Source organism: Rhea americana, unplaced genomic scaffold (assembly GCF_003343005.1).
Source record: "Rhea americana isolate MKP2758 unplaced genomic scaffold, rheAme1 scaffold_256, whole genome shotgun sequence".
NCBI lineage: Eukaryota > Metazoa > Chordata > Aves > Rheiformes > Rheidae > Rhea > Rhea americana.
In genome coordinates this window covers 1,174,450-1,201,478 of record NW_028186375.1, presented here as the reverse complement: position 1 = coordinate 1,201,478, position 27,029 = coordinate 1,174,450, and the positions used below count along the sequence as shown (strand labels likewise).

Genomic DNA, 27,029 nt, shown 5'->3' with positions numbered 1-27,029 from the left:
GTCCGCGGATGCTGATGTCCCGAGGCAAAACAGGAATACAGAACGACGAGTGGAGCGCTTGCGTTCACACTGCGACCTATTTTTACGACTGGCCAGATTTTGGCTGCGTACGTGTAAATATAACACCCACTTAGGTACACACACACGTGCACGCTACGAGACATGTGAATATACATTAGGGAGACTTAGCAGGGGCTTTTTCACAGAGCTGCAGGCAAGCCAGGCATCCAGGACATACGAATATCACACTACAACGATCTAGTGTAAATCATCCAGCGACCTACAGGCCATTAAATTTCATCCAGCTATCCTGCACTGAGCCAGAAAAACTCGTGTTTGGCTAATGCGTACGTTGTGTTTGGCTAAAACCTATTTCCCGGAAAGGTATTCATTCGGATACACTTTCCTTGTACCCATTTCTTTGATAGTTTGCTTCAGCAGTTACCCTAACTGCGTGCGCCTTCTCTTTCAATTGCCTTCAGCGTAGGGAGTCAGGGCTGAGAGCACCAGTTCCTAGCATCAAAAATGTCAGTTTTCCCCATCTTGGTAGTTAGCAGGAAAATGCAAGAGTTTGAGCTGGTAAAAAGCTTTCTCAGGGTAGAACAAAGTTATGACGTGTGGTAAAGTCATTCATTAAAAATCACTGCTTTTAACCATATCCTGACGTAGTTTCTGTACTTCCCAAAGCTTAAGCCTTTTTGAATGCAGTTACCGTAAATTAAGAATTTAATTCAACGTTTTGGTATACTAAATATCTTCTGAAAAATCTGGTCATGTAAGTTTGTGCCTAAATACCTGGCATTTACCTAGTTTTAAGGAAATTAATAGTAAAAAAAAAAAAGAAATGCTATTTATTAATAAAATGACCCTATATACATTACACTACAGCTCAAAGTTTTCAAGATCACTTCCCAAACTGCTTGAAAATTCTGCTTTATTGAGGATTATGTTTTCAGTAGCAGCATGTATAAATTTATTCTACTACTCACTCTTGTGAAGGTAATTACTAGTATCTGGTAAACTTATAAAAACATATATATATATATACATATATTTCCTGTATATGTTTGTGTACAYATACAGAAATTCAGGGAATGTTTCATTTCTGGAGTGGAACCTGATGGCTGTACAGAGCCATGCTCCCCAACGTTAGAGTCAGGAACTGCAGAGAGTATAACATGCGAGGCAAAAYGTACTTACTCATGTTGAAAATTTGCCTGGACATAAGAATTAACACCTTATTTTTTWAAAAATATTATCTTTCAATGACCTTAGACTTGCCTTTTTGCCTTTTTTTTTTTAACTTGTAATGCATCTCTAAGCATACAGTTTATTTTTGTGTTTATTTTGAAGTAGACAACTATTTGAGTAGACTATTTAAATTCCTACCTATAACATCAATCAGTGATTGAGTAYGGACTCACCCCTCTCCTGTAATGCCATGCCAGGGGCATTACTTTACGATCTTCTATACTGAACTATTCTGTGTTGTGTAATATCCTCACGCAGTGAATATCTCTGAGTTGGTTGTTCTTTTGTAACTTACTGCTTGATATGTTGCCATGGAAAATAAGTTTRTTTACTTGCTAATTAGTGTCATCTGTTGTTTGTTGCCTATATACATCAGCTTTGCTGGAGGTTATACAGAGAAGCCAGCAATATATTGCAAAGATGCGAGATCAGAGCTCTCGTGCCCTGCAATCACCTGCTTGTTAGCAGAACAGCTCAGACATAGACAACTCCTTTCAGTCTCCAGAAACTGGAAATATAGTTTTTGTTTGTAAAGTAGTCATAATATGTGGGTATTTACACAAAAATTTAACTTCTTAAAGCCAAGCCTTCCAATTAGTGATCTTTTTTTTTTTTCCCTATTCAACACATCATTTAAAATGAAGGCTTAATCGGGTTAGTCTCTGAGCTCTTTGTAAGACTTTTTTTCTGTTAAATAGGGCATAATTGTACAGCTGAGAAATATTACAAAATATGGTGATCATTAAAATCAAAATCTTACGGAAAACAGTGCCTTCATTTCAGGTATGTAGTGGAGTTTTTTAAATCAGGCTCTGTAGTGGGCAAGAACATATCATAATAAATAAGGGGAAAAAAGGAATGCTATGATTATTCTAAAGCTTGACACCAGACTATAAATCTCTTTCAAGTGAAGATACACAGATCCTTGTGTAGACCTCTGCAGCTAAGCAAACTAGCTAGCCTTTGATGTACTTCTAATTATTAGGGACTGAGGATTATGTCTTTAGGCAAAGCTGTCTAGCAGGGGGAAGGCGTAGATCAAACCTGACACCATGACACAAGCAAGTGGAGAGGTGAGATGAGGTGGAGCCAAAAATAGTTTGGCATCACTATAGACTTTCAGTAAAACAAACGATTCCACGAAAAGAATGCAACAAAGGAAGCAATCAGCGCCTGCAACCTGGAGATAGGACAAAGCCCTTACTAGTAGTTTAATTAACAAAAAGCTAAATATCAAAGTAAAGAGATCCAGCAGATCCATCTACGCGGCTATATAGGAAAATGCAGAGAATCCTTCCAGATCAGGCTCTTTGTCATCTTCTGCAGAGCGCAGGCGCTCTGGTAATGTCAGGCCCAAAAGCAAGCTTGTTACTTGCTAAAATCGTGATCCAGACCCACTGAAGACGACAGAAATCTTTTTGTTTTTAGCAGGCTCTGTATCAAATGTTGTGTGTGCTTTGACACATGTAGGAGAGCGTACACACACASACAGCAAAACTATATAAAATTACTATGGATATGAAAAGACACTCTTTGGAAAATTCAAAAAGTTCATGTGGTGAAACCCATTTCTCACCATAGGTTAACTGCCAATTATATGTAAAAAGAGTATTTTTCATTAAAAATGCTCTTCTGGCTCTCTGGGGGGAAAAGTCATATTGCTAGAAAACTCATRGCAAATGATTTGATTCCTGAGGTTTTGATTGACTTAAACTGGAAATCTAAAGAAATGAACAGGTCTAATGCTTAAACTAAGGGGAGCAGGGCTCCAAACACTGTAACACAAACAGAAGCCCCTCAAACCTTTCCAGATCACAGTTCAACTGTGCACTGGATAACATTTTTTAAGCATGCCACTAACACATTACATACTGAAATAATAAATAGCAAAAGAGGGAGAGAAAAATCRTGCCTTGAAGTAAAAGGCTAATATTGTCCGTCTGGAACCTGATGGCAAGACAAAGATGCGTGTGTCAAGGAAGAGTCGGAAATGAGGAGTAGAGGCTTTGGCATYAGCAATGGAAAGGATCTATGAGGGTTAGGAACAAGGCTTGATAGATGAAGGGAGTCATTAGGGATTAGAGGAGGAACAAAGGTTATCAACTAGGCTAATGTGAGGCCAGGGGAGGTTACAAGAACAGGAGGCCAGTTCTAAATGTGGTCTTGAAATGCGAGTGGACTCAGCAGGACTGTCAGGAATGGAAAGATCTGAGCCAACCTCCAGTGATGCGGAGGCAGGAGAATGTATCAAAGAGCAGAGTGGTCTCTCAGACACGCTGTATGTAAGCAAACCACTGTAGTACCTATCATTATAAATCATCACAGAGCACTTGTAAGCCATTCAATATAAAATAYTTTTACAGAACTATGAAGAAACGAATAAACTCTCACCTTAAGGTTCAGCTCAGTGATGTTCCTTGCCAGCAAGATGCCATTTAGGGCCTCTATATTTTAAATGCCATTTTATGAACAGTGTGGAAAGTTATCTCTATGAGAACTGATAAGATTTCATATCTCATTTGCAAACATTATAGAGYATTTCCAGAAATGTTTTGAGATGTTTTTTAAATGGGAAAATCTCATGCGTTTTCATGTGACATTACTGAACCACCAGAGTGTTAGTCAGTCCACCTACCTTTTCAGCACAATGGGATTATCTCAACATCAGTGTTTTTATTACAATACCKCTAATAAAACTGTTGCCTAAAAATTAGTATTCTGAATTTATTTCTAAGTAGAAATACTTAGGGCTTCATAATTTGCCTTTGAACTATGCAGCATTTATTTGTCTTGTCACAACATGAATCCCTTTTGGGTGAAAGCTATTGATTTGAAGATTAAAAATCATCTTGCTAGGCCCTAATATAATTTGTTGGAAGTTGGCCTTGGGAAACTTTCTGACACTGACTACATATGCTCTTCACTGGATGCTCACTGAGCAATGATGTCTGAAAGGCTGAGTTCTTCACCTCCATGAGTGTTATTAGTTATGGCAYTTCTTAGCAGGCTGTGCCATGTCAGTTCTTTGTAACTGAATTTTTACATCAGCAACCTACAGTTTGCAGCACTGAACAGACACGCTCTTCTGCAGTGGACARTACTGTGCCTAGTTATTTGTGCTCCATGAGTATATGCGCAAGGTTACACCGGTAAGCATAATTCATTCGTAAGCCTGCAAATGTTTTAGTATTGAAAAAAGTCCTCTCTATTTTTAATAACATGAAATGAGGAGCGTAGAATATATTTTAGTCCAGGCTAAATGAGAACTCTCTGACTTTGTTAAGGAATCTGTGAATCTACTAGAGCAACAGTTCAATAGGAAGTTTTGATAACAGTCACCATGTCTGTGGCCACTGCTCTGCTGATCAAATGGAAGTGAGCAAAGAGGTGAACTTTATATCACAGTCTCAGAGATGTATACTATCATCACTTTCAACTTCTAGTGCCTCAAGATGCCTTTTCACAGGCTATCAGATATTAGATCTATGAGAAATATTTTCTTTAGAAAACTTTAATCAGTTGGATGAAATGTCCATTTGTGCCAAAACCATAGGCTATTGTACAATAGCAGCAAGCTCACTTGACACTTCTCCCTGCTCAGCAGCACCCTCACAAAACTAYTACGCTCTGAAGCTCTACCAGTATCTTTAGCACATGCATCTAGACAGTCTTCTTACTGTCTAGCCACTTTGATGGTGGCTTCCTGGAGACAGTGTATWGCAAACTGTGATCATGTGAGGAACTAAAGAGAGCTAAAATACAAAAATTTTTGAAATGGTAAATCAATTTGAATTTTATCTTGACACAGATCTTGATTTAATACACATAAGGAATCCACCAGTGATTATAGAACTCAGCATGACATCTATAAATTTAAGTTGAAATTATATTGTCATCCTACATTATTTGCAGGAGCTTGAAACTTTTCTGAAAGTCTGAGCTTGAAATGTATTATGTTTGAAGTGAGCCCTGTGCACAGAAATATCTCGACAACTTAAAGATATCTAGGGCAAGATGGAGCACTCTCAAGGTTTGGGAATTGGCCAGGAGTACTGACTCATGCTATTTTCAAGTAGTTATGAGCTGGTTTTGTGAGAATGGGCTAGCTCAGGAAATATCATCACACGTAGATGTACAGGAATAGTCATGCTTGTTGTACTATTTAGGACGAAAGTACAATAATTGACATAAAAGGCTTTTGTTAATTATCCTTTTGCTTTCACTGGACCCATAAAATCCATGTTTCTTGACACCTTTTTTTGCTAACAATAGTTGCTGGAATAAAAACAGCATAACGGAAAGACCTTGGAATAAAGTATAACAGAACAAAACCTCTGGCTTAGATTTCAAGTGTTTAAGACGAGATCCAATCTGCAATGAAATGAACTCAGGGGAGATTCCTGTTTATATAAAGTGAATTGGATGCAAAGTCATTACTGTTAATAGACTGAATCTCAGTGACAGTTTGTCCCAAGGGCATCGAATTTACTCAGTATTTTACATCATCCTGATAATTAATTATTCAGCAAATGAGAACATTTTAAAGACTTTATCATATAAAATGACTTCAATAATTTATGCTGATGGGGCATTCCAGAGGCAAGCGTAGGACTGCTCTGAAGGCGGGGTGCTTGCCTGTTTGTGACTGAGCTSTAGTAATCCAGGTATTGTATCTGATAGGGCTAGCAAGACACTAGTGACCACTTTAGGTTTCTTCCYTACCCCCTGCTTGTGTATGTGTCTTAGTAAACTTAAAAATAACCTAACTTTAAAAATGCAGTGATAGTGTTAGTTTGCAAACAATTAAATAAAGACACACCGATCAAAGCTGAAATTTCCTGGACTAACTGAGGTATGACTATTCTATAGTCATTGACTGATAGAAGACATAATGATTGGAGACAACTCTTAGTTATACTAGGTGCAGAGGACAACTACCTATAGCTAAAAGGAGAACAGAAAGCAAGAGAGGTGTAATTGTACACATTTAAGAGAATACAAACCTAAACAAACTCTGGTTTTGGCAAATCCAGTAGTGGAAAGACTTGCCCGAAGGCCTAGCTGCAAGCAACACAAGCTGGGAAATGGAAGACCTGCCAAAGTGAGTTCAGGAGAGACATTGCTTCATTCCTGCTCTGCTGGAGAGGGAAGGAGGTGCTACTTCATCGCATAGTCTTGAAAGTCAGGGATTTACACTACATATAGAGTTAGCCACAAAAATGCACATGCTACCTCGCTGCATTTCTATACAAATATTTGAATAGCACCTGCTTGTATATTCCGGGTAAACACCTAGACATATAGTTCCTATTTTCACACCTGGTCCTAAAGGATTCCTATGTTGTCCAAGATCTCAAATGTTTTCTGAATCCTTCTTTTAATCTTAATCATTTTCTACTTTCTTGTCATGGGGCAAGGACAAAAACTCTGCAATTTCCTCTAATACTCAGAAATGCAACAGAATAAGGAAAACAGCACCATGGATATTTTACATTAATATTGTGGGGTTTTTTTCTGTCTACTTTCTCTCTGCTGAAGGTTAGCTACATAGACTCTTTCACAGACCCTTTCGTATGGTTCATGCTATACCTACAGAATCAGAACAGTCTTCATATTTGCACACTTTTTTCATGACAATTGGCAGAAAACGCAAAGAGAAAGTGAATGAGTTACGAGTTCCCCTGCTTAAAACGCTATTTGTGTCTGAGCTATTAGCCAAGGCTATTAGGCTAAATGAGCTTTGTATTTTTTGTTCAGTTATGAACTACAAAAATGCCCCAGAGTACAAAGCAGTTACTTTAAGCCTGAATGTGACCCTTTGTGCACATCAGTAAACATGTTTTATTCCAATGGTTCCCATGATGTAACTCCAGCTATTGGGACAGTGTCCACGAGCAAATATTCAGAGGTGAATGAGACTGCCATACCTGGCCTTTAATACTGGTATGAACAAATATTTTAGGATTCAGTTCCTTACCTCTTGTGCTGAGTTCTGTTTTTATAGCCTCAACTTTTTTCTATTTAACCACGGTATATTAATCTCTTTTGCATTGACACAGTCCTCATTTGGGTACTGAAGGACAAAACTATGGTGTTTTCAGAAGCTTCCCCCTTCAGTTACGAATAAAAATACTGTCTCGCTTTCCCCAAAACAATACAAATGAACCAGTAACCCCCTGCAAACATAATGCGGTGTTGTACAGGACAAGTATTGATTAAAACAAAAGAGGGTTTTTTTAACACCGTTAAGTCTTACCAATTCCAGTAGTTATTGATTCCGCATCAATGTCATTAGCCTTTTTCTTTGCCACTTCAGCTAGTGCCAATTCACCCTTATCTAGTGCAACRTAATGAATGTCCTTTGAAAATAAAAGAAAAATAAAAGATTAATCTAAAATGAATCTCATAGGAGTAACAAAAGAGAATTTGAAAGAAAGAGGCTCTTTTATTATTTAGATCACAAACACAGATGGAACTGATGAACCTACTGCTACATTTTCATTCTCTCCCAATGCAAATTTATTATCTTACTTGTGCTGTTGAATACAGCGTTTCTTGTTAACAATGAATAAAACGCAGACCAATCATGCACTGATAAAAGCAAAGCTATTGACTCCATGTGTGAATGAAACCAATCTGTCTGCTTTTAAGTTACATTGGTTGGTGCAACAGGAATTAGAAGAGGATTGCTAGGAGGTGGCTCTGTCTACATCAGATCTGAAGTACTCAAACTCTTCTGGCTCACAGCCTGCATTTGAAGTGTGCTATGCTTCCACCTAATTCATGAGTTTGGGAGTAAACTTTTGGGGACTGATTTTGCTTTGGAGKTTGTCATGTTACACTCACAGTTCTTTGAGTAAGATGGTCATAGTCTTCCCCGTGCTGATATTAGAGGTAATAAGAGCAACTGCGCTCAATAGTTTTAAAATCCGCACAGGTGACAGGATTTCTGTGTCACTCTAGGATTCCCTGACTACAGTTACACAATAGGTTTTCCAAAAATTTTGTTGGCGAGCATGAATCATTGCCAGTAATCCAGATCGAGTCTTTAGCCTAGGATTAAAAATTAGAGAGCTGCAGAAGGGGTTTATCATTACATGGTGAACTGCAAAGCTTTTAACTGTGTTTTCACCTTGGAGGTGCCAAACACCTGTACTACACACAGTGGAGTTTGCAGGAGAATATATTCCCAGTGACAAACTACTGTCTCCCTGCGCTCGATTTTAGTCTTCGAAGTAAAGTTTTATCCTTGATTATTAGCAAGGAGACAATGAAACCCCTTTCCTYTGGTGTCAGAATCACAGGCTGATCTGTGCCTGAATTGAAACAGATGAAGTAAGAATGAAAGCCCTTGCCCACTGGCAAAGTTGGGGCGCTTTTTGTGCTGAAAATGGCAATTGGTATCCAAAAATGTAAGTCATTGCTGGCCACTGTTCTGCACTCTATTTGCATGCAGGAATTTCAAGGGAAAAGAAGCATTTGCTGGAAATATTGACCTCTGCATACCATAAAAGCAAATGTATTCTCACTAATTCAGAAGCCTGCAGGTGAAACTGTCCTCCTCTGGATGAATTTACTGACATCTTCGTCAACATGACAGAAACCCTGACACAAATAGGTGAGCCAACTCTAGAAAGACAAGGCAGATGAAAAAAGTGAGAGCAGTAACACTGAATGGGAGAAAAAAAGATACTGCCTGTATTCTTCTCTTGTTTAATTAAAAAAAGAAAAAAAAGAAAAAAAAAAACCCAAGAGGCAGGCAGAGAAGGTTCGGGAATGAGGCTGATTGCACAGCAGAACGTGGTGCTGACTTTCACCATCCCAACAATCCGGAGGAGATGGCAGCGTTTTCTGATTACAACCACAGGTGTGACTTAAAAAAATGCTGAAGTGTCTTGGGGCAACGTAAGGACGCATGAACTTGTTGTGAACTCTGTACTTCCTCTCTTTTTAGGTTTAACAGGGTTGTCATGGGAAAGGGCCTGAGTAGCAAGGTATGACTTCTATGAAGATTACAAAGCAGATCTTGTCAGCTCACTCAGATAACAATAGAAAACCTAAGGGCTCTCGAACAAGCCTGAGCTTATAAGTATTTGAATGTATAGCTAGATTATGTTCATCAATTTAAAGTCTATTCTGATTAGGCTTAATGACTCCCTGTTGTTTAAACTCAGAGAAGTATTGTACACTTTAACACAGTTTTAAATAATAAACTTGGGTAGGGGATGGAAACAAGTGTAGAACATGACGAAGTGCTTCCAGTTAAGAGGATGCTCGTGCTGTTTATATGAAGAAATCTGCTACTTTCAGATCCTGTTTTTCGCCATGTTCTTTGTTTTGTATGAAGAAGTATAAAGATGGTAAACATCCATCACTTACTAATGGTGGCTTTGTAGGAAAATAAAGATGTAGCAACAGCCTGCTAAGTGGCCTTCTGTATGGTGTCATAAGTTGCTGCCATAAGAATAAATTAAATTTTTTTTCATTTTTGTCTCCATTTGTAAACAAGTTTTAGATAGAGAAGATTGTATGTGTAAAATATGCTAATTAAATAATTTCAGACCAAATTGAGGTGGCCTCCATTCAACTTAGCCAAAAAATGTTTTTTAGAAAGAATTTCTAAATCTCTGAGTACGAAAAAACCATAAAATAAATAAAAGAGAAAACCACTAAATTACAGGGCGCCTAAAAGAATGTCAGGAAATTTTTTTAAAAAAAWTTTTAGATGAATATTTGCTACATTTTTTTTACCCAATTATCTAAGAATTTAACAGTTCAAAGATCAGGTCCCTCTCAAAAACAGTGGTGAGGGATAAACACAGTTTCCAGCTGCTTATCAGGAGTTTGTTGAAAGGGCTGTATTTTATTATCTAACAGTTTGATTACTTTTTGGAGTTCCTTTTTACCCTCATCTTTGTGAATCACAGAGCTAGCCCTCAGTGAGCAAAGTCATTTGAAACCCTGATGCACATTTGTCTATAGGATATTTCTGGGCAAAATTCCAACACTTCTTCGAAAYATGCACTTTCCTCATCAGTGTATCACCCAAGATCTGACACTTTTATTAAAGTGTCTTTTCCTCGCCTTTTTGCTACCTTTGGTACAAGAGATGGCCTTTTGAATTTTCAGCAGCTGAGAGCTGGAGCATACTACAAAAGGATTTTAAGTTAACAAACCTTCTATCGCTTGATCTTTTCTGTCACAGATTGGATCAATCACTGTCCAATAAATGTAGCTGTTGTTCATGATATTATGTCCTTTTCAATTTTATTTTTTTTTATTGAACTTTGTAGGAGATGATAATAATTGATGGACTTAGATATGACGTGATGGTAAAGCTTATGGGGAGACACAGCAGTGTCTGTGTGTCTTGTTATGGCATCATACTAGTGACGCTATAGTTATGGTTAAGGAGTAACTTTTAAGCCTTTTTTTCACTTCTATGAAAGAAATTAGTCTTTAGATAGCATTCTGTCAAACTTTTTGCAATCTCAAAATAATTGTCAGGAAGGCTGCAGTGCTCTGTTTGTTCAAGATAAATTCTCCATGATACAAGCCATTTATTTAGGAGTGCCGGGAGACAGGTACTCAACAAAAGGCAGGTATTCGACCCAAAGCTCCTCTCAGCCTCTGTTATCTCTGCTCCTCTCCATCCTTTATTTTTCTCCTTCTCTGTTCCCTTTAATAAATATCTTTTTTGTTTCTCATCTTGTGTATGCCATCAGATATCTATCTTTAGTCCACTATTTCTTCTTGAAATACCATTAAATCAACTGAGAATAAGGTGTCACTCCTAGGGATGGCTGCAGTTTCATAAACTGATTCAGTTGGTCTGTAAAGCAACAGTACAAATAACTGACCTATATGTTAGTTATTCATATTGCACATAATTATAAATGCTTTAAGTATAGGTAAAGTTGTACGTTATTAATTACATTTTGGCCTGTATAAACAATATATACAAATTATGCAATGCCAAGCAGAAGCAAAGGATGTACAACCCTTAGGCTTAGCAATAGTTCTATTATACTAATATCCAGGAGGACTGTAAGCTTTCAGGGAAGAGGTTATCTATTTCTTGTTTTCAWGCAATATTTAAAGCAATGAAGCTCCATTCCCTAGAAACTACCGTGGTGCAAAAGAATACTTTTTATGAGCTATTTATCTTTTAACTTCCTGACTTCTGGACTTAGCTGTCTTGCAGCAATGCCATTGTTACCTTACTGCAAAGTCTGTTCAATCATACTTTGCTTAGGTGATGAATTAGCTAAAGGAGTTTTCCCAGAGGAGGGAGAGAATTGATGGAGGGCTTGAAGAGGCAGGGCTGTGTGCTGCTTGTGACGGAACTTAGAGGAAATGATGAGGCCCTGAATCTCAAACATAACACTTAAATGTCTAACCTCTACATAGCTGAGATGGGATAGATGCATTTGAGGTGGGCATCTAGGCACTAGAAGCTCTGGGAGAACAAGGTCAATATCAAACTTGTTTTCATAGCACAAAAATGTAAGTCAGGAAAAATTACGTGGAAACATACATTTATGTTTGTTTAAAAGCAGTGGCGAAATTTGAATTGCGCCCAAAGGCAGCACTGGGGACAGGGAGAGGAGGTCCTGAGAGAGGAAAGGCAATATGWAGAGAGCAGGAAAGGATGGAGCTGACTTCAGCGTGAGCCTTAGATCTCCTCTAGAAGAAAGCTGGATAACCTTTTGGCTTGGAGGAGGACACACTCCCACGAGTGGAACAACGTGCCGAGTCCCTCTCTCATAGGAGCAGGTTTGCACCCATCTCCTGAGCAAGCCCTGGTGTTCCCCATCTTGTGACAGGCACAACCTCAGCCCCATCATGAGCACAGRAAAGCAAAGAGAAAAAGGTATGTCTGCATTTCAGCCATGTAGAAAATGCTCTCAGTCCTCGAGGTGGCAGGCCAAATGCTCGGGCATTTGTTCTGGTGGAATGGTGCCATTATATAAGGATTTATTTTCTTTATGGTGTGAGAGCCCTGATAAAATGCTGTATCCTTCCACAGACATCCGACAGTCTGAATCTTGTTAAGTGGCTGCAGTGCTCAGCTTGATCAGTATAACGTTAATCTTGAAAAAGTTGTGTTTAAGAACAAAATAAAATAAAAAGAGAGAAGGAAAAAGCTTAGATAAAAAAGAGGAAAAAATGAGGGGAGTAAATATAAAACATGTAATGAATTTCCTAAAAGTCTGACATTTCCATCACATTCTTTTGATGCATACTTAGAAAAGTTTATCGCAGTATTCACATCTTTCTAATTAGATGGAACAAGCCAGATGATTAGAGCCGTGAAGAAAACATCAAAAGGTTCACACAACTTTTTATATAATTAGAAGAGAATTTTCATAACCCATAAAAGCAGGATTTAATTGTGTAATTTAACATACAATTTAAATATCAAGATCAAACTAGCAGGGCAAGTGACTTAATGGGATAAATGATATTAACATCTAGTGTCAAAGCTTAATTTAAACAACAGAATGTCTTCATTATGCAAAAGAGTCAAGCAAACCAGTCGTTCAAAGGGACTCTTTTTAAACAAGCCCTTTTCCTATTGTTTCTTTGAAAACAATGAAATCAGCTGTGGGGCAGCAACATGCTGAGAGACTAGCAAAGCCCGATTGGCTTTGTCCATCTGACCTCACTGTGACATTGTGGTGCAAGATCTTATAAAACAAGAGCCTCCTGCAGAGCTTGCACAGAGGACCTTTTAAGAGCTGGTTAATTTTACTTTTGTAGCTAATTAAATGGGAGGGGGCAGAGAGTGCATGAAATGTAAAAACCCTTGGGTTGATGCTGCTGAGCTTTGTTGTTTTAAAAGTACCTGCAGAAGCGTTCATAATTTGTCACTTTTCACAAAACCCTGAGAGACAAACTAAGAGCATTCAGGATCCCCAGGATATGGCCGTCTCTTGTGTCATGGACTCAGCAGTTGTACTTCTTAAAGGAATGGATTAGAAACATATAAGCTTATTAGAGTGAAAGATGACATTCACCCACATCAGGACAGATGAAGAAGGGGAAAGTTCAAAGCCATATGCATTAATTCCTGGAAAACATAGAACAGCCTTTAGGCCATGCTAGGCAAAATGTCAGTGACTCAAAACATACTCAATTGCTATTGAGCAGTTTTGTGGTGGCAAGGGGCAAGGTAGGTAGAACAATGCTGTYCTCAGTATGTGTCTAAGACTGCAAATGACACTGATCCTTTTTTAGCGTGCACAAAAGCTGACAACTAACTCATCCTGACAACAGCCTCCAAGAAATGACTCACCATAAACAGGTCCCGAGCACCTATGTCAACAGCTAGCAGAAATGCTTTTTCAAATCTCTGATACCTGTAAGAAAAAGGAAGCGTATTACTTGCTGGGGACAACGTCAAATATAAGAGCTGCATCAATTTTTTTTAATGGGTAGATGAAGTCCTTCAGCTCTCTTCAAAAGYGATGGCAAAGGCTTACTGGAGAAACTCTTCACATCCTCGTGGTAGAACTGCAGAACTGTAAGACAGGACAGTGACTGTTCTTAACCCTCCTTATCTTTAAAAAACTTCAGCAGGCGTTGTGTTCTGTGTTGAGTACCATCAGATTTTATTAAAGTTGAAGGTTGCTGAGAGTGTGTATATATAAATATATATATATAGCCTGAGATGGTAGCAGCTCCTTACATTTCTAATGTCAGCTTTTCTTTACCCAGAGACAACGCACCGTAGAATTGGTACCATCTCCTGGCAATTACAGCAAACACCTACATGGGCAGGAGACACTATGGAAGGCTGTATACATCCTCCTGTGTGCAATCTTGGCGATATCTATAGAAGCAGGAGGAAACAAGCTGTTCACCAGAGGCTTTCTGAGAACATATACCAAACTGCACATCATACTGACAAATTCTGCACTGGGTTGTGCCCCTCGTGCTAGACRTGGGTATTCACGGTGCTAGTGGATATTCTCCGTGTGACAATACAATTGATACTGTGAGGAAAAAATGATTCTATTAGTATACATTCTTTTCTACTGCATTCCATCAAACCTGTTTAAAAACCTCTTAAAAGGAGGATTTGGTGAGATTATTTTTGTATTTGCAAAACAACAAAACACCCCAATTTTATTTCAATTATTGTAGGCAGAATAACTTCTATATTTCCCCCTGGTAAACAGGTAAAGTTTCCCCCTTTTCCCTATTTAAAAATGTCTGCAGTAGATCAGTTGTAGCTGCTTGAAGTTTGGGAGGGAGATGGCTTCTTTGCCATCAATGGTATAAAAAAGGAATTATGACTTGTCAGTATTAGCAAGGTGTACTTTGTGCTTGCTCAACAAATATTTTTAAGACAAACCAATATAGGTGCCAGTACCTATACCGTTCTGTATATGCAGAGTAGCTTAGGAAACAGGAGTGTTCTCCTTGCCCGTTGCTCCTTGGCCGTTCCTCCCCAAAGCTAATCTCCCTGCTGTGCCTTCCCAGCACTAATTTACAGCCCTCCTCATAGCACCTGCTTAAGAGAGGGGAAGGGATGAATTAAGATTAACCTCTTTATCACTGGGGATCAGGCAGTGCCCCTTCTTTTTATCATGCACATCTATCTAGCCGAAGCTTTTTGACATGCTTTTTATGAAGGAGTTTACATTAAAATACATTGTGTTGTAATCCTGCTTCTTAAGCTGTGCTTTAATTAAGACAAATAAGTGTGTGTTACAATATACGTATCTTGAATAGTTATCATGTATATCCTTTTCCTGCACATTTTTCTTTTCAATCAGGGATTAAATATACGTTCTTAGTTCTTAGAGGGGAAATTGAAGCWAAAAGGGAAACTGAACAGAAACAGGCTGTACGACTCCCAAAAAAGGTTGTCTGCATCACATTTTTCCCCAAAGTTATAACTACACAGACTATTTGAATAAAATCTGCCCTTGCCAAAGCAAAAATGCTTGCAACCAAAAAATATAAAGTAACGTTTTCCTTTGATTGACCTGCAGAACGGAATCATGGCCTTAAAGCTGTCAGTTCTTCGCTGTCTCACAAAGATTTCATTTTTTTTTTCTTTAATCAGCACACATACTTCAGTCTCATTATGGCCCCTATTCATAAAACTGTGAAGTTAGCTCGTTATTTTCAGAGTTGCACTGAGGGGAAAGAAGGAAAAARAAAGAAAGAAAGAAAGGTTACCCAAGAAATGCTCTTCACAAACCAAGAGAGCTGGAAATAACAGTCATAGATGCTTGATAAATTATTATAAATAGAATTGTTTTAAAATGAGGTGAAGGTTTCGAACAACAGTGACAAGTTTGCATTACTTCGGCAAACAATATTAAATCAGTCAAGAATGTCTAGGGTTTTTAAACTAGCTTTATTAGAAAACACTTGCTATTTTGAGTCTCTGGCATGGATTTTTTGTTTTTATTCCACAGGAGAGACCTATAGAGAAGAGGAGAGACCTCAAGCATGTTTTGTCATAGGAAGACCTCTTGTTGTTACTAGCACACTTGCATTTTATCAGCTCCTCAAACCAAAAAATSCCCAACAAAATATCTTCCCTTTTTTTCCCTGTTCTATAATTACAAGGTRCAATATCTACTTTCTAAAATAGCATCTATAGGGTACAGGTCTTCAAGCAAGCGTCCTCCCTGCTCCCTTCCCTCTGCTTGTTACTTATTGCTTGCTTCACAGTAACTCTAGCAATCAAGACTTATATGTCTCTTGAAAAACAGAGATAAGGAAATCTGCCTRTAAACCATGAAGTTCAGCCACTTGTTTGGTCAAAGTGATAGCCAACAGAAATATGACCTTAAAGATTAAAACTCTCAAACTGCGATTAACTATACAAGACAGATAGAAAAACATTTCTCTGCAAGCTGTTTAGGATATAAAATGTTAAGTTTAAACTCATATAATAAAATAATACAGTTACTGTATGCTCTTCTGCAACCTTTTTACYTATCCTACACAACTCTAAAACAGATGGCTGTTAGTACATCTATTTTAAGGACGGGGACACAGAGCGGATATGACAAGGGTCATATCCCTTTGGCAGGTCAAAGGTAGAGATAGAGGAGAATCCAGCCCCGCTCTCCCTGACGAAGTTGCAGACCTGCTACCTACACGTGTTTTCAGAATGTAACTTACCCCAATAGATACCATGAAAGCCACGAATATTTATTCAATTATTTATCTTTTTTGTCTATTAAGTTCAGAGAGGCTATTCTCRGCTTGCACCAGAGTTTCATATGATCCTTTAAATCTACAATTTGATGTTCAAAAGGAATCTGATTTTAAATATTGCAACTCAAAAGCTGTGTGTCTGGGAGGCACATTGGACTGGGGCCTGGCAGAAGAAAAACGATTTTTTGGCAAGTTCAGCAAATACACTGAAAGGCAGAATTTTGTCATTTCTACTCCATATCACCTAAATAGTATGCGGTCAGTTAAAGACAGAGATACACTTTTCAGGCTGTCAGTGGTCACCTTAAAAGATATTTCTAATATTGTAAGTACCACCAAAATGTCTAATATGAAGTCCAGGAACCAGAAGAAAAAAAAATCATGCAGAGGGAGGAGGAAGGGAAGAGAGAGAGAGAGAGCTCATGCAAGCAGGACAGAAATACAGTGCAGAAAAGATGGCAACATTTCTTTAGGGACTAGTTACAACCAACAAGCCTTCTTAGACATGCCCACCGACCATGTAAGCATATTCCTTGTGCTGTGCTGATAAAGGAGGGCTGCAGCAGGTTTTTTCCTTGTCTTCAGTAAGGGTACACAACATTTAGAAAATAATCTGCAGGGGGAGAGCTGTGGCACAAATATTATTTATAAGGCAATCTTTTTTTTTACAGAAGAAATTTCAGAGCCCTCCTCATCTCATAGTCCAATCAATCAAGAGTGATGTGCATTCAAAAAGTGAGTAGTTAGCATGCACTGAGCAAACAAAACAGGAAAAAAAAATAATATTGAAATAATTTACATGTAATCAAACTACACTGAAATTAAGTTTTAATTGTTCAGTATTCCATGATGCATATGCAGATTCTTAAGTATTCAGAATATCAATCATGTGTTTACTTATATCAAGCAATTGTATTTAAGCATACAAAACAGATGATGAAAATATGTTCAATCAGCTACAACTCCCAACATTTACTGCAGGGTTTATGTGATCACTTTTAATTCAGTTATTTCATTTAATATTTCAATTTAATAGCTCATTCTTTCATTCAATTTCTAGGCATCTTGCCCATTTCTTAAACACAATAATAATAATTATTCATAAAAGGAGCTGTTTCCCATAAGTTTTCATATCAGCAATTTTTGGAACAGAAATGGTTTTCATGCCTTTTTTTCTCAAAAAATGTTGTTATTATCTGAAATATTTTTCCTTTTTAAATTAGACAATATTAAAATAAAGAATAATGTCTGTAAAATGACTCTGAACCCTGTTTCAATGGAATTCTGAGCCAGAATAATTAGAGATTATTGGGCTGAGAATATAAAAAGTATGTGGCTAGATTGCTAAGTGGTTGATTTTTTAAATGAGGACAACTGAGTTTTCAACCAACTGTTGAATATGAGGCCACTAATGTAGACAAAGAGCTATATTTCAGAATAGAGCTCCAGAGCCCGTTTAAAAAATTGTTGGCCCAAGGCTTAAACTCTCATGTAGTACATATGTAAAATATTTATTTTTATGCGTAAAAAGTCAGATATAGATGGTGTAACTTCAATGCATCCTTAAAATGACAGCCCTGCTGAAATTTAAGGAGCTATTTTAAAGTCAAAGGTCAATAAATTCTGAAGCGCTTAGATTGCTACATAGCTTTTTATCTATAAAATATAGCACCAGTCAAAGACTTTCTTTTGCTTTGCAGTGAATCTTGTAATACTGACATTCTCCTTACCGTTCCTGGGATCAATATATACATTAAAATCTTAGTTTTCTTTTTTTAAAAAAATATAACCAAAAGACAACCAAAAAAGATGTGATTTAACCGACGTGAATTCAATACGACTCCCAATTTTAAATAAGATAACTGCAGTGAAAATTAGGCAACTGAATGCAACCTGAAGACCAGGAAATCTCCAAAGTACTACCTTTCCCTCTCCCCCTAGACTATGAGTTTGTGTTTCAAAATCTCATGATTTGTGGGACTCAGCCTAATAATTCTTGAGTTTACTGGATATTTTCTTATTGCTGACTGGGTGCTGAACTATCTGAAAAATAGACCATTCCCGATACTACTATCTCTAGTGCTTCACCTACCAGGGTACACTCAGCTCCCTCTTGTGTCTCCGAATAACTGTTTGAGCAAGAGGCAATACGGACTGTGTTTGGTTTCAAGCAGCATGTGTGTTGACTGGCCTGCTGGCAGAACACGTCTGTTGAACTTGTACTGTACCCTTTCTGGGTGGAAATGATTACCTGCATCCTATTTAACCCCAGTCGGCTGCCAATTTTCACAAAATTGGTAGGTGTTTTTTTACCCTTGAGGCTTCTACCCCCTGTAATGTTTGGTTAAGATTAATCAGTCATTCTTAAAGTTAGGAGGGAATCGGCTAAAGAACCGATGGATACATCAGCTCTGAGATGCTAGTGGTACTATTTTGCCAACCTTACACTTTTATGCCACAATCTTTTTGGATTAYGAGCTTCTTTGAACAGGACACTAAAAGCTTCTAGGAGGGTCCACAACCTTGCTCCCTCCTAAGGAACTCTATTAGGGGTGATGGAGAAGTGCTGTAGAGCACATCAAAGGTCATGGAGAAACAGCCACCAGATCCATATGCATGCGTGTCAAGGACATAATCCTCTAAAATATATTCTGGATGCAGAAGTTTTAAAGGTTGTCCAAATACAATCGACATATCCCTTTAGGCCCAAAGTTAGCAACGCACTAATGTATGATTTTATGAACTGTAATTTTCAATGGGTCCTAAATAAGGGTATGGTAAATGAATTTTGGATCTGAGGCCTGAGTGACTTGATAAAAATATCTTTTATGGAACACTCTAAAGATCACACACAAATATGTCTCAAATAAAAGTTAATGAATAATTATATCCRAGAAAATTTTAAATGAGCACAGGTATCTTAAGCCACCCAAAAGTCTCTGTTACATGAACTATACCGTCTCTGGCATATCGCTGAACTAAAGGAAGTCCACCTATAACTTTATGGATTATTGGATGTAGAACTGAATGCCCTTCACATCAAAGGGCATGGTATGAAGCAAGGAAACAAACAAACCAAATTAAAAAATAGGAGGAAAGAGAAAGCTACTAAGGGAAGTCAGACAGTATGACTCCCTGGTCAGAGAAAGCCCTTGAGGGCTGTAACAGGCTGTGAATCTCAGAAAACTTTCACAACCTGAAAAAAAAATCTTGCCATGTGATTCCTATCTTGTAGAATGATATTCTGCTATAGGAAACCTAAAGGTATTCTTGTGTGAAATAGTTCAGATGCCTCTGTGTTAAACATATATGTTTCTTTTCAGAATGGACTTTACATTCAATTTTTTGAGAGTCAGAATTTTCAGGTGAATCAAGTTAAWTTTTGAAGAAGTAGCTTATTAAGAAGCTGTATTTAAACTTTTAAAATATATAACAGGTAGTCTAGATGTACAAAACTCTAGAAAAAATGTAATTTTTTCCTATAAAGAAAGCTATATCATTTAACTTGCTTCTTGACCTCTGCTTAATTAAGTGTGAAACAGCACCATTTAAAACTGTAGAACTGTTGTATGTCTACACCAAAGAAATATTAGTCATAAGATCCTGATTCTATAAACATTTATGTCATATGTTTCCCATTTGATTTTGGTCAATCAAGTTAGCCTGGGTTCTTTTCTTGTAAAATGGGATTAGCCAYTGAAAAGGAAGACTGTTGGAAGCAATGGCTATGTTTTCCTACTATATAGGTTAATTCTTTTGTGTCTGTCAAGTGCTCTGAGATTTTCAATAGTAGGTGCTATACAAATGTGGAAAACAGCAATTTATTGCTATTATGAATTATTATTGTATAAACTGAAACTATGAAGGTTTCCTTCTTTTTTAAACTTAACTGAGTCTTTTCTTGTAACGTGTACTTCCTTTGAATTTTGCATACTCCGTATTTCTTTTTTCATACCCATTTTCCTTCAAGAGAAAATATTTTGTTGCCATAGCAATATTTCCATACCTTGCAATTTCACTATATTTGGCTTTTCCTCAGGTTTCTCTAAGTTGCAACTAAAACCCACCAAGCAAGCACAGCCTGCCACCTGTCCCCAAACCTCTCCATTCCCCCAACCTCTTACTACTTAGTAACTTCTCAACAGTCTGTCTTTAGAGACACTCCAACATACCCTTCTGAAGTATTCTGGGCTAAAAACAAATGTTAATTAAAAATGCTCATAAGAGTCATTTACACCTGTTGYTTTACACTTATTTTGCTCAACCCTGTCTGCTAAATCCTAGCCTTTATTGCATTAATTCTCTCCTGCTTTTCTTCTATTCCAGCTTTATCCCTCTCACTCTGGTGATCATGTAAACTTAACAGTATGTCTTGAAAGCTGTATTTTACTGAGCAAACATATCAGCATGTCTACACACKAAAGACAGCTCTATAACAGAGGCCCAGTATCATTGCTATGGTTAAGGATGAGTTGCTGCCTCTATTATAAATCCCTATTGTAAATGTGCGATATCTCTACAATTTCAAACTGCAGCAGATGGAAATTTGGTATTAAAGTTAAGATGAACAGACCCTTTTCCTTCCTGACTTTCCAGGAGCTGCAGGGCCAATTCTCCCTCATGYCTGACATTGGATAAGATGCAGTTTTTTAGTGCTGAGACTTTCTCAGAGAAGATAATTTTAGCTCARTATTTTCTAAAGCTGGCTGCCTAAAGATAAATATCTAATTACATAGTCATGGTGCAGGGCCAAATTTCAGATGCCTTGTTGAGTTATACGTCCATTACATTATACTGATATTTTCTATCTAGGTTTGTCAATAGCTAAGATGATTATTTCTTTAAAATAAAATAATGTAATGGTAATGCTCATACGATTCCCACACATAAGAACTCCATTATAGCAAACACACCCATGAGACAGTTAGAAAAGAAATTCCCTATACCTTTGGTTGTATGAATTTTGGTAAATTTAGGGGGAGAAAATGGAAAACTAGTAACTAATTTATGCTTTTTCTGCACAATGTCTTGTATAACAACATAAAATGTAAGAATGACCATTYGCTCAGACTTAAGGTCCGTGCAGCCTAGCATCCTGTCAATACCTGGTGCCTAGGACAGAATGCAAGAACAGGGCAAGTATATGGTGACACTCCCATAAATAGTCTCCTAGTCTCCAACAATCTGTGATTGAGGGATTTGCTGAGCCATAAGTGGTTTCTATGCCAGTATTCCTCAGWGAATTTTTCTCTCCTGAACCTTCCCTTTGAACTCATGCAATTTTATCATCCACAACATCCTGTGGTAAGGAGCTTCATAGCTTAATTATGTAAAGAATCACTTTATTTTGAACYTGCCACATGCTAGCTTCACTGGATGGCCCCTTATGTTAGAAGAAGCAGTGAGCAGTCATTCATTGTCCCCTCTCCCTATCTCACTTGCCTCCTTTCCAAGTTGATGAGGTCTAGCCTACTTAGTCATTCCTTCCACTAAAGCTGTTCCACGCCTTTAATCATCCTGGCTGTCCTTCCTAAAGCTTTTTGAATTCTACTGCATCTTTTCACAGCACAGAGGACCCCAAAACTGCACACAATATTCATGTTTAAGATGAACTGAAGCTCACTCTGTTCCTTTTCTAAAAATTCCTGGCATTCAGTTTGCTTTTCCGACTTCTGTTGAGCACTGAGCCAACTATTTTACAGAGCTATCAGTTATAAACCCAAATTCCTCTTCTTGAATAATGGTGACCTCWGACTCCATCATTTTACATGTGAATGAGGACTCTCTCCCTGCTCTACTCTCCCTGTCATATGCTTCACTTTGCATTTATTTACGTCGAACATTATCTTCAGTTTTGATACTATGTCACTGAGTCCTGTAAAGTCCTTTTGCTGTTCTTCAGTTGGCCCTTATCTTTATTAATCTAAATATTTTAGTATCATTAGCAAATGCTCACACCTCATTAATTGCTCCAGAATTTCCAGATTTCTTATGAATATAGGTCCACTATACTGAGAATTTCTACTCATGATCTCTATTCAGTGTGAAAAATGCCATTTACTCTTACTATGTTTCCTACCTTGTAATGAATTATTTACCTATGGAACGGAAGCTTCCCTCTCAGCCTCTGGCACCTTAGTTTCTCTAAGACATTTTGGGGAGAGACCTTCCAAAAAGCCCTTGGATAGTCAAATTTTCATTAAAAGCAACTGGATAGCCATTTCTGACATGACTGCTGACTTCAGAGAATTCAGTTTTGTGAGACATAATTTGCTTTTACAGAAATCCTGCTGACTCTTCCCCAGTGAAGCATATTTATTTGTAAGTTTCTTTTTTAAACATAGTTTCTACTAATTTGACTGGTACAGAGGTTACACTTACAGAGTTGTAGTTCTTAAAGTCTTTCCAGAATGCTTTGTAAAAACTGACATAAAATTTTCCATGTTCCAGTCCTCTGGTGCTAAGGTGATTTAAGTGAGAGGTTACACACCAGAGTATTTAATTCAACTATTTTATCCTTGCCTTTCCTTTAGAAGTTCCTGATAATTTTTTGTGGTGTCGGTCGTATATTACTGTTTATCTATCTGTAGTATAACCTTTTTACTGATACTTCAGCACTTACCAATGTAAACTAACACCCCCTCCCCATCCTCTCCTATTCTGACCAACTGGTCAAAATGAACTTTTTAAAGAGGATTGACTAGGTGCCTACTTGCTTTTTGTGTCTTTCTGTGAACCTTTCTTCAAATATTTTTGCTGATCTTTGTGCCTCTCTCCTTTTATTTCAAGACTATACCCGAACACTTGTAAGATCTCTCTGCTAACTGATCAGTGATCCAGTGATAATGTGATGGAGGAACTGGACATTTAGAGTGCAAATCATTCACTTTATCTTCAAACAACTTACTTTTAGATAGCTAATCTAAGCTAATCAGGTAGGCTCCCTTTATAGTTAATTGCTAGGGATAGGCATTCAAGTCTGATTCTTCACACTTATCCTAGACATCTCCCTTAGATGAAATTACTCACACTTTTGTGCACCCATGACTCTCTCTTAAATACAGAGGGAGCCCAGATGACTCTGCTGGACATTTAAGTTTTGCATTATTGAAATCAGATGAGGAGAGCTGCACCCTCAAGAGACTACATTCAGTTATTGGACAATTCACCACTGTTGACTTTTGCTTTAGATTTTACTTATGGTATCTTCGACTAAGCAAGTTCTTAGAGTTTGAAGAACCATAAAAGGTAGCTCTGCACTTGAAGATGCAAAGCCTAACTGCTCAACTAGCTCTTCCCAAAGGATGCTGGACTGAAGAGGGAGAAAGGTCAGGAAAATGAAGCTCCCCAGGGAGGAAAACAGACAATTTTTTTACACATAGGGAACTGCCTACATATTGCTAAGGCATGTTCTGTGCTGTACTGAGGAGCAGAGCTCAAGACAGAATATCGCCAGATGGTCCACACAAGAAAAGTAAGGTAYAGTGGTAGTACTTAGGAAGAGAATGGAGATGAATGAAGAAGTGCCTTGGCAGAGATGAGACATGAATCAATCTGGAAAGACTGCAAGGGGGAAAAAAGAAGGTTTAATTTAAGGTTCTTGGTCAGGACCTAAAGAATAGATTTTTGAGTGTTAGCCCACAAATGAGAAACCATTAGTGATGAGATAAAGTTGATGGGAAAGTGGAAAAGACTGACTGATGATATACAAAGAGAAGTTGAGGCAGACTTACTGTAGCAGCTCAAGGAGGGAAGATGTATTGTTTAGAATTTATTCTTGTGTTTTTGTCCATAAATGTGGTATATCTGACCTGTTTCTGCAGTAGTTTAATGCCCAAAGCCCCTCAGATTTCAGGGAAATTCCACAGCTAGTTCAGCAGTAAAATGTGACTTTATGAGAGCAGATTATCAATTACACAATAAAACAAAACAAAACAACAGTCTCTGTTTGGGCTCAGCTTCTAGAAGTAGTAATATCAAAGTCAGATTAACCAGCAAGTGGGAATAGCCTTGGCACAAAGAAATTAGTCCAACGTAGCTTTTTTGTGCTCCTTTTTTTTCCTAGTGCAGTCCCTAGGGTAGGGGTGTAGCAGAGAACTTGAGGAGTTATGTCACTCTGAGCAACCAACAGCCAGTTGTGGTGGCTATGGGGAATTGCTCCGCATTATAGTAGCTCTGGGACTGCTCTGAGTATGTGGAAGGGGCCATTTTTCCCATGTTCCAAGCAATGTCTCCCATTAGGTTCAGCAGAAAATCTTGCCCCAAATCTCTGATTGAGATTTCTTGTGGTTTATCTTCACGTGACTTTGTTCTCAAGCAATTATGCCATCTTATTTGTTCTTCTCCTGATATTTTGCCCAATATTTCTTAGGTTGTGATTTTCACTAGAGAATTAAATCCTGGAGCAATTCCTTGACATCAAAGTATTTGACTGAAATTGAAACCTGTTGTGGAACTGGTTTTAAAAAAAAGTCATTAGCAACATGACCGAAACAAAGACACTCTAAACTTTCTTTTCYTGTGATATTTAGCCTCTTTAACAGCAAAAATAATCTAGTTCCATTGAAAAGGTGCCTTTATTTCTTGTTTCTAAAACAGGTCAAGAAGCATGACCAAGGGAATCTTTTTATGTGCAGTTCCATCACAGCAAGGGAAATTCTCATTCATCAGTGCAGTGCCAATATGAAAACCTTTGGTTTTGATCGTTTTTACAAGATGAGAAAAAATGACTCTTCAAAGCACTCTGCAGAAGGTGCTACTTTAGTCAGAATGCTGCTACTGAACCTACTCCTGTAGAGACAAATTCTGTTCATGTGGTCACCATACAGAACCTGACTGACATCAGTGGTCATTTTATCTGAAGGCGTAATTTCAGGCCTAATAGGTTACCTTAGGAATATAAAAGAGATTYTTCTTCCTGAACCATATCATCATTAATGTTTATACATATTTTGTGACACATTATGTACTAATATAATTACAGRTTCTACTTCTAGGTTGCTCTTAAAAAAGATCATAAAAATTCTTTGCTCACTCTGTCCCTCAGCTCCATACTGTCGGCTGCGAATAGGACTGGGAACTATTCTTAGAGGGTTAAGGCATTTTCTCACCTTTGATTTGGGGTCCTATTTAGGATGGCATACTCAAAGAGGATGTCTACTTTGCAGATTGCAGTGGAGTAGTACAGGAACTGGCTTACACAGAGGTAGTTAGTCCTGCATAAGTGATGCAGCTGCAGGACCAGAGCTTTATTTTAGCTTTTCAAAGGTTGTCTTGGAGTTAACTGATAACTGTGTCAAGGCATCGTGTCAGATAGTATAGCACAGCACTTCACAACTCTTCCATAGTGAAGTGATTCATAAAAATCAAGGTGGAAATAGGTCTCCCCTGATGCTAATAATCATCCTTTATTGGTGTTTACTTACAGAGGACCTCTATCAATTCAAATATTACTTTTGTGCGTAAAGTCAAACCAYTGCTTTTACTGGATGTTCTGCCCATCATGTAGCTAAATTCTTCTTTACTGTTAACCAATAGCAACATACACTGCACACTAGGAAGAGTATACAGTACTTCTCAGAAGATTTGTAAAGCAGTAAAAACAGTAAGAGTAAAAACATAGTATAGTTTTCATTTCTGGACTCCGAAAAGGCAAAATATTTTATGAAGCCATCCAAAATTCTGAGAGTGGATCTTCTGAGAGTTTGCTCTTGAAACAGGCAACAGCACTATACTGTTATTTACAACAGAGCTTTGCTTCCAAGGGTAACATATTTGTACTCTGGAAAAAAAAATCAGTGACATTCTCCTAATGGAATTATCAGATGTAAAGATCCAAGTATTTTTGGATCTTAATATATTTCTATGTTAAAAAATGAGATTCTTATATTCATAAACACAAGAAAGAGAATTATAAAGAAGAAATGGCACAGCTGAAATACTGAACTGTGGCTGCATTCTAGCACGGCAATTGTATAGCTCGTTCGGACTTCAGAGCCCCGTCTTTGCTTCCTGCCGATGCAACGTTACTTTTCCAATATGCATCTGAGAGAGACAAAAAAGTTTGAATAGTACAGAGCAGGGCTGTGTTTGTGTCTGTGTGTGTGTCAAACTAACAAGATAATTTCATGCATTAGAAAATATGACAAGTGCGATTTATGAATGCTTGAGCAGAGCGAAGCAAAGCCGTGAGTCAGCGATGCCGTAGTTAACGAGTGAGGAACGATTCTGTCCCACTCCACGCTCTGCACCTGGCTGCACGAGGCGGTTGGAGAGCGGCAGGAGGTTGAGCTGCCACTCCCCCATTAAACTAACGCKCTTCAGTAGGCAGTGTTCAACAAAAGGGTGGGGATAAGGCTAGAGCTCCCCAAGGCTTCCTAATAAAACCACCTCAGCTCAATATTTTACATAATGATATATAGCGCATTATATTATTATAAGTAGTTACATCATAATAAAATACAGGAGCGTCACTCAAGTGGCAAGGAACACCTAAGATACATTTTTATACTCGCAATTCAGTTTCTGTATTTTTAATTACAGATAAGAATTTAAAGTGAAATTATTCATTCTATAACTACTGTTGTAATGCA

At 37.8% G+C, this 27,029-nt stretch overlaps 1 protein-coding gene across 1 annotated transcript in view; it reads right to left on the bottom strand.

Moving 5' to 3' along the window:
* WDPCP (WD repeat containing planar cell polarity effector) overlaps positions 1-27,029 on the bottom strand; it is a 150,137-nt gene that overhangs the window by 26,081 nt on the left and 97,027 nt on the right. The window contains exons 13-14 of the mRNA XM_085307279.1: positions 13,550-13,613; positions 7,508-7,610 (exon numbers count right to left, since the gene is read on the bottom strand). Of these exons, the coding sequence (XP_085163405.1) occupies positions 7,508-7,610; positions 13,550-13,613 (167 nt within the window). The remainder of the gene's footprint in view (positions 1-7,507; positions 7,611-13,549; positions 13,614-27,029) is intronic.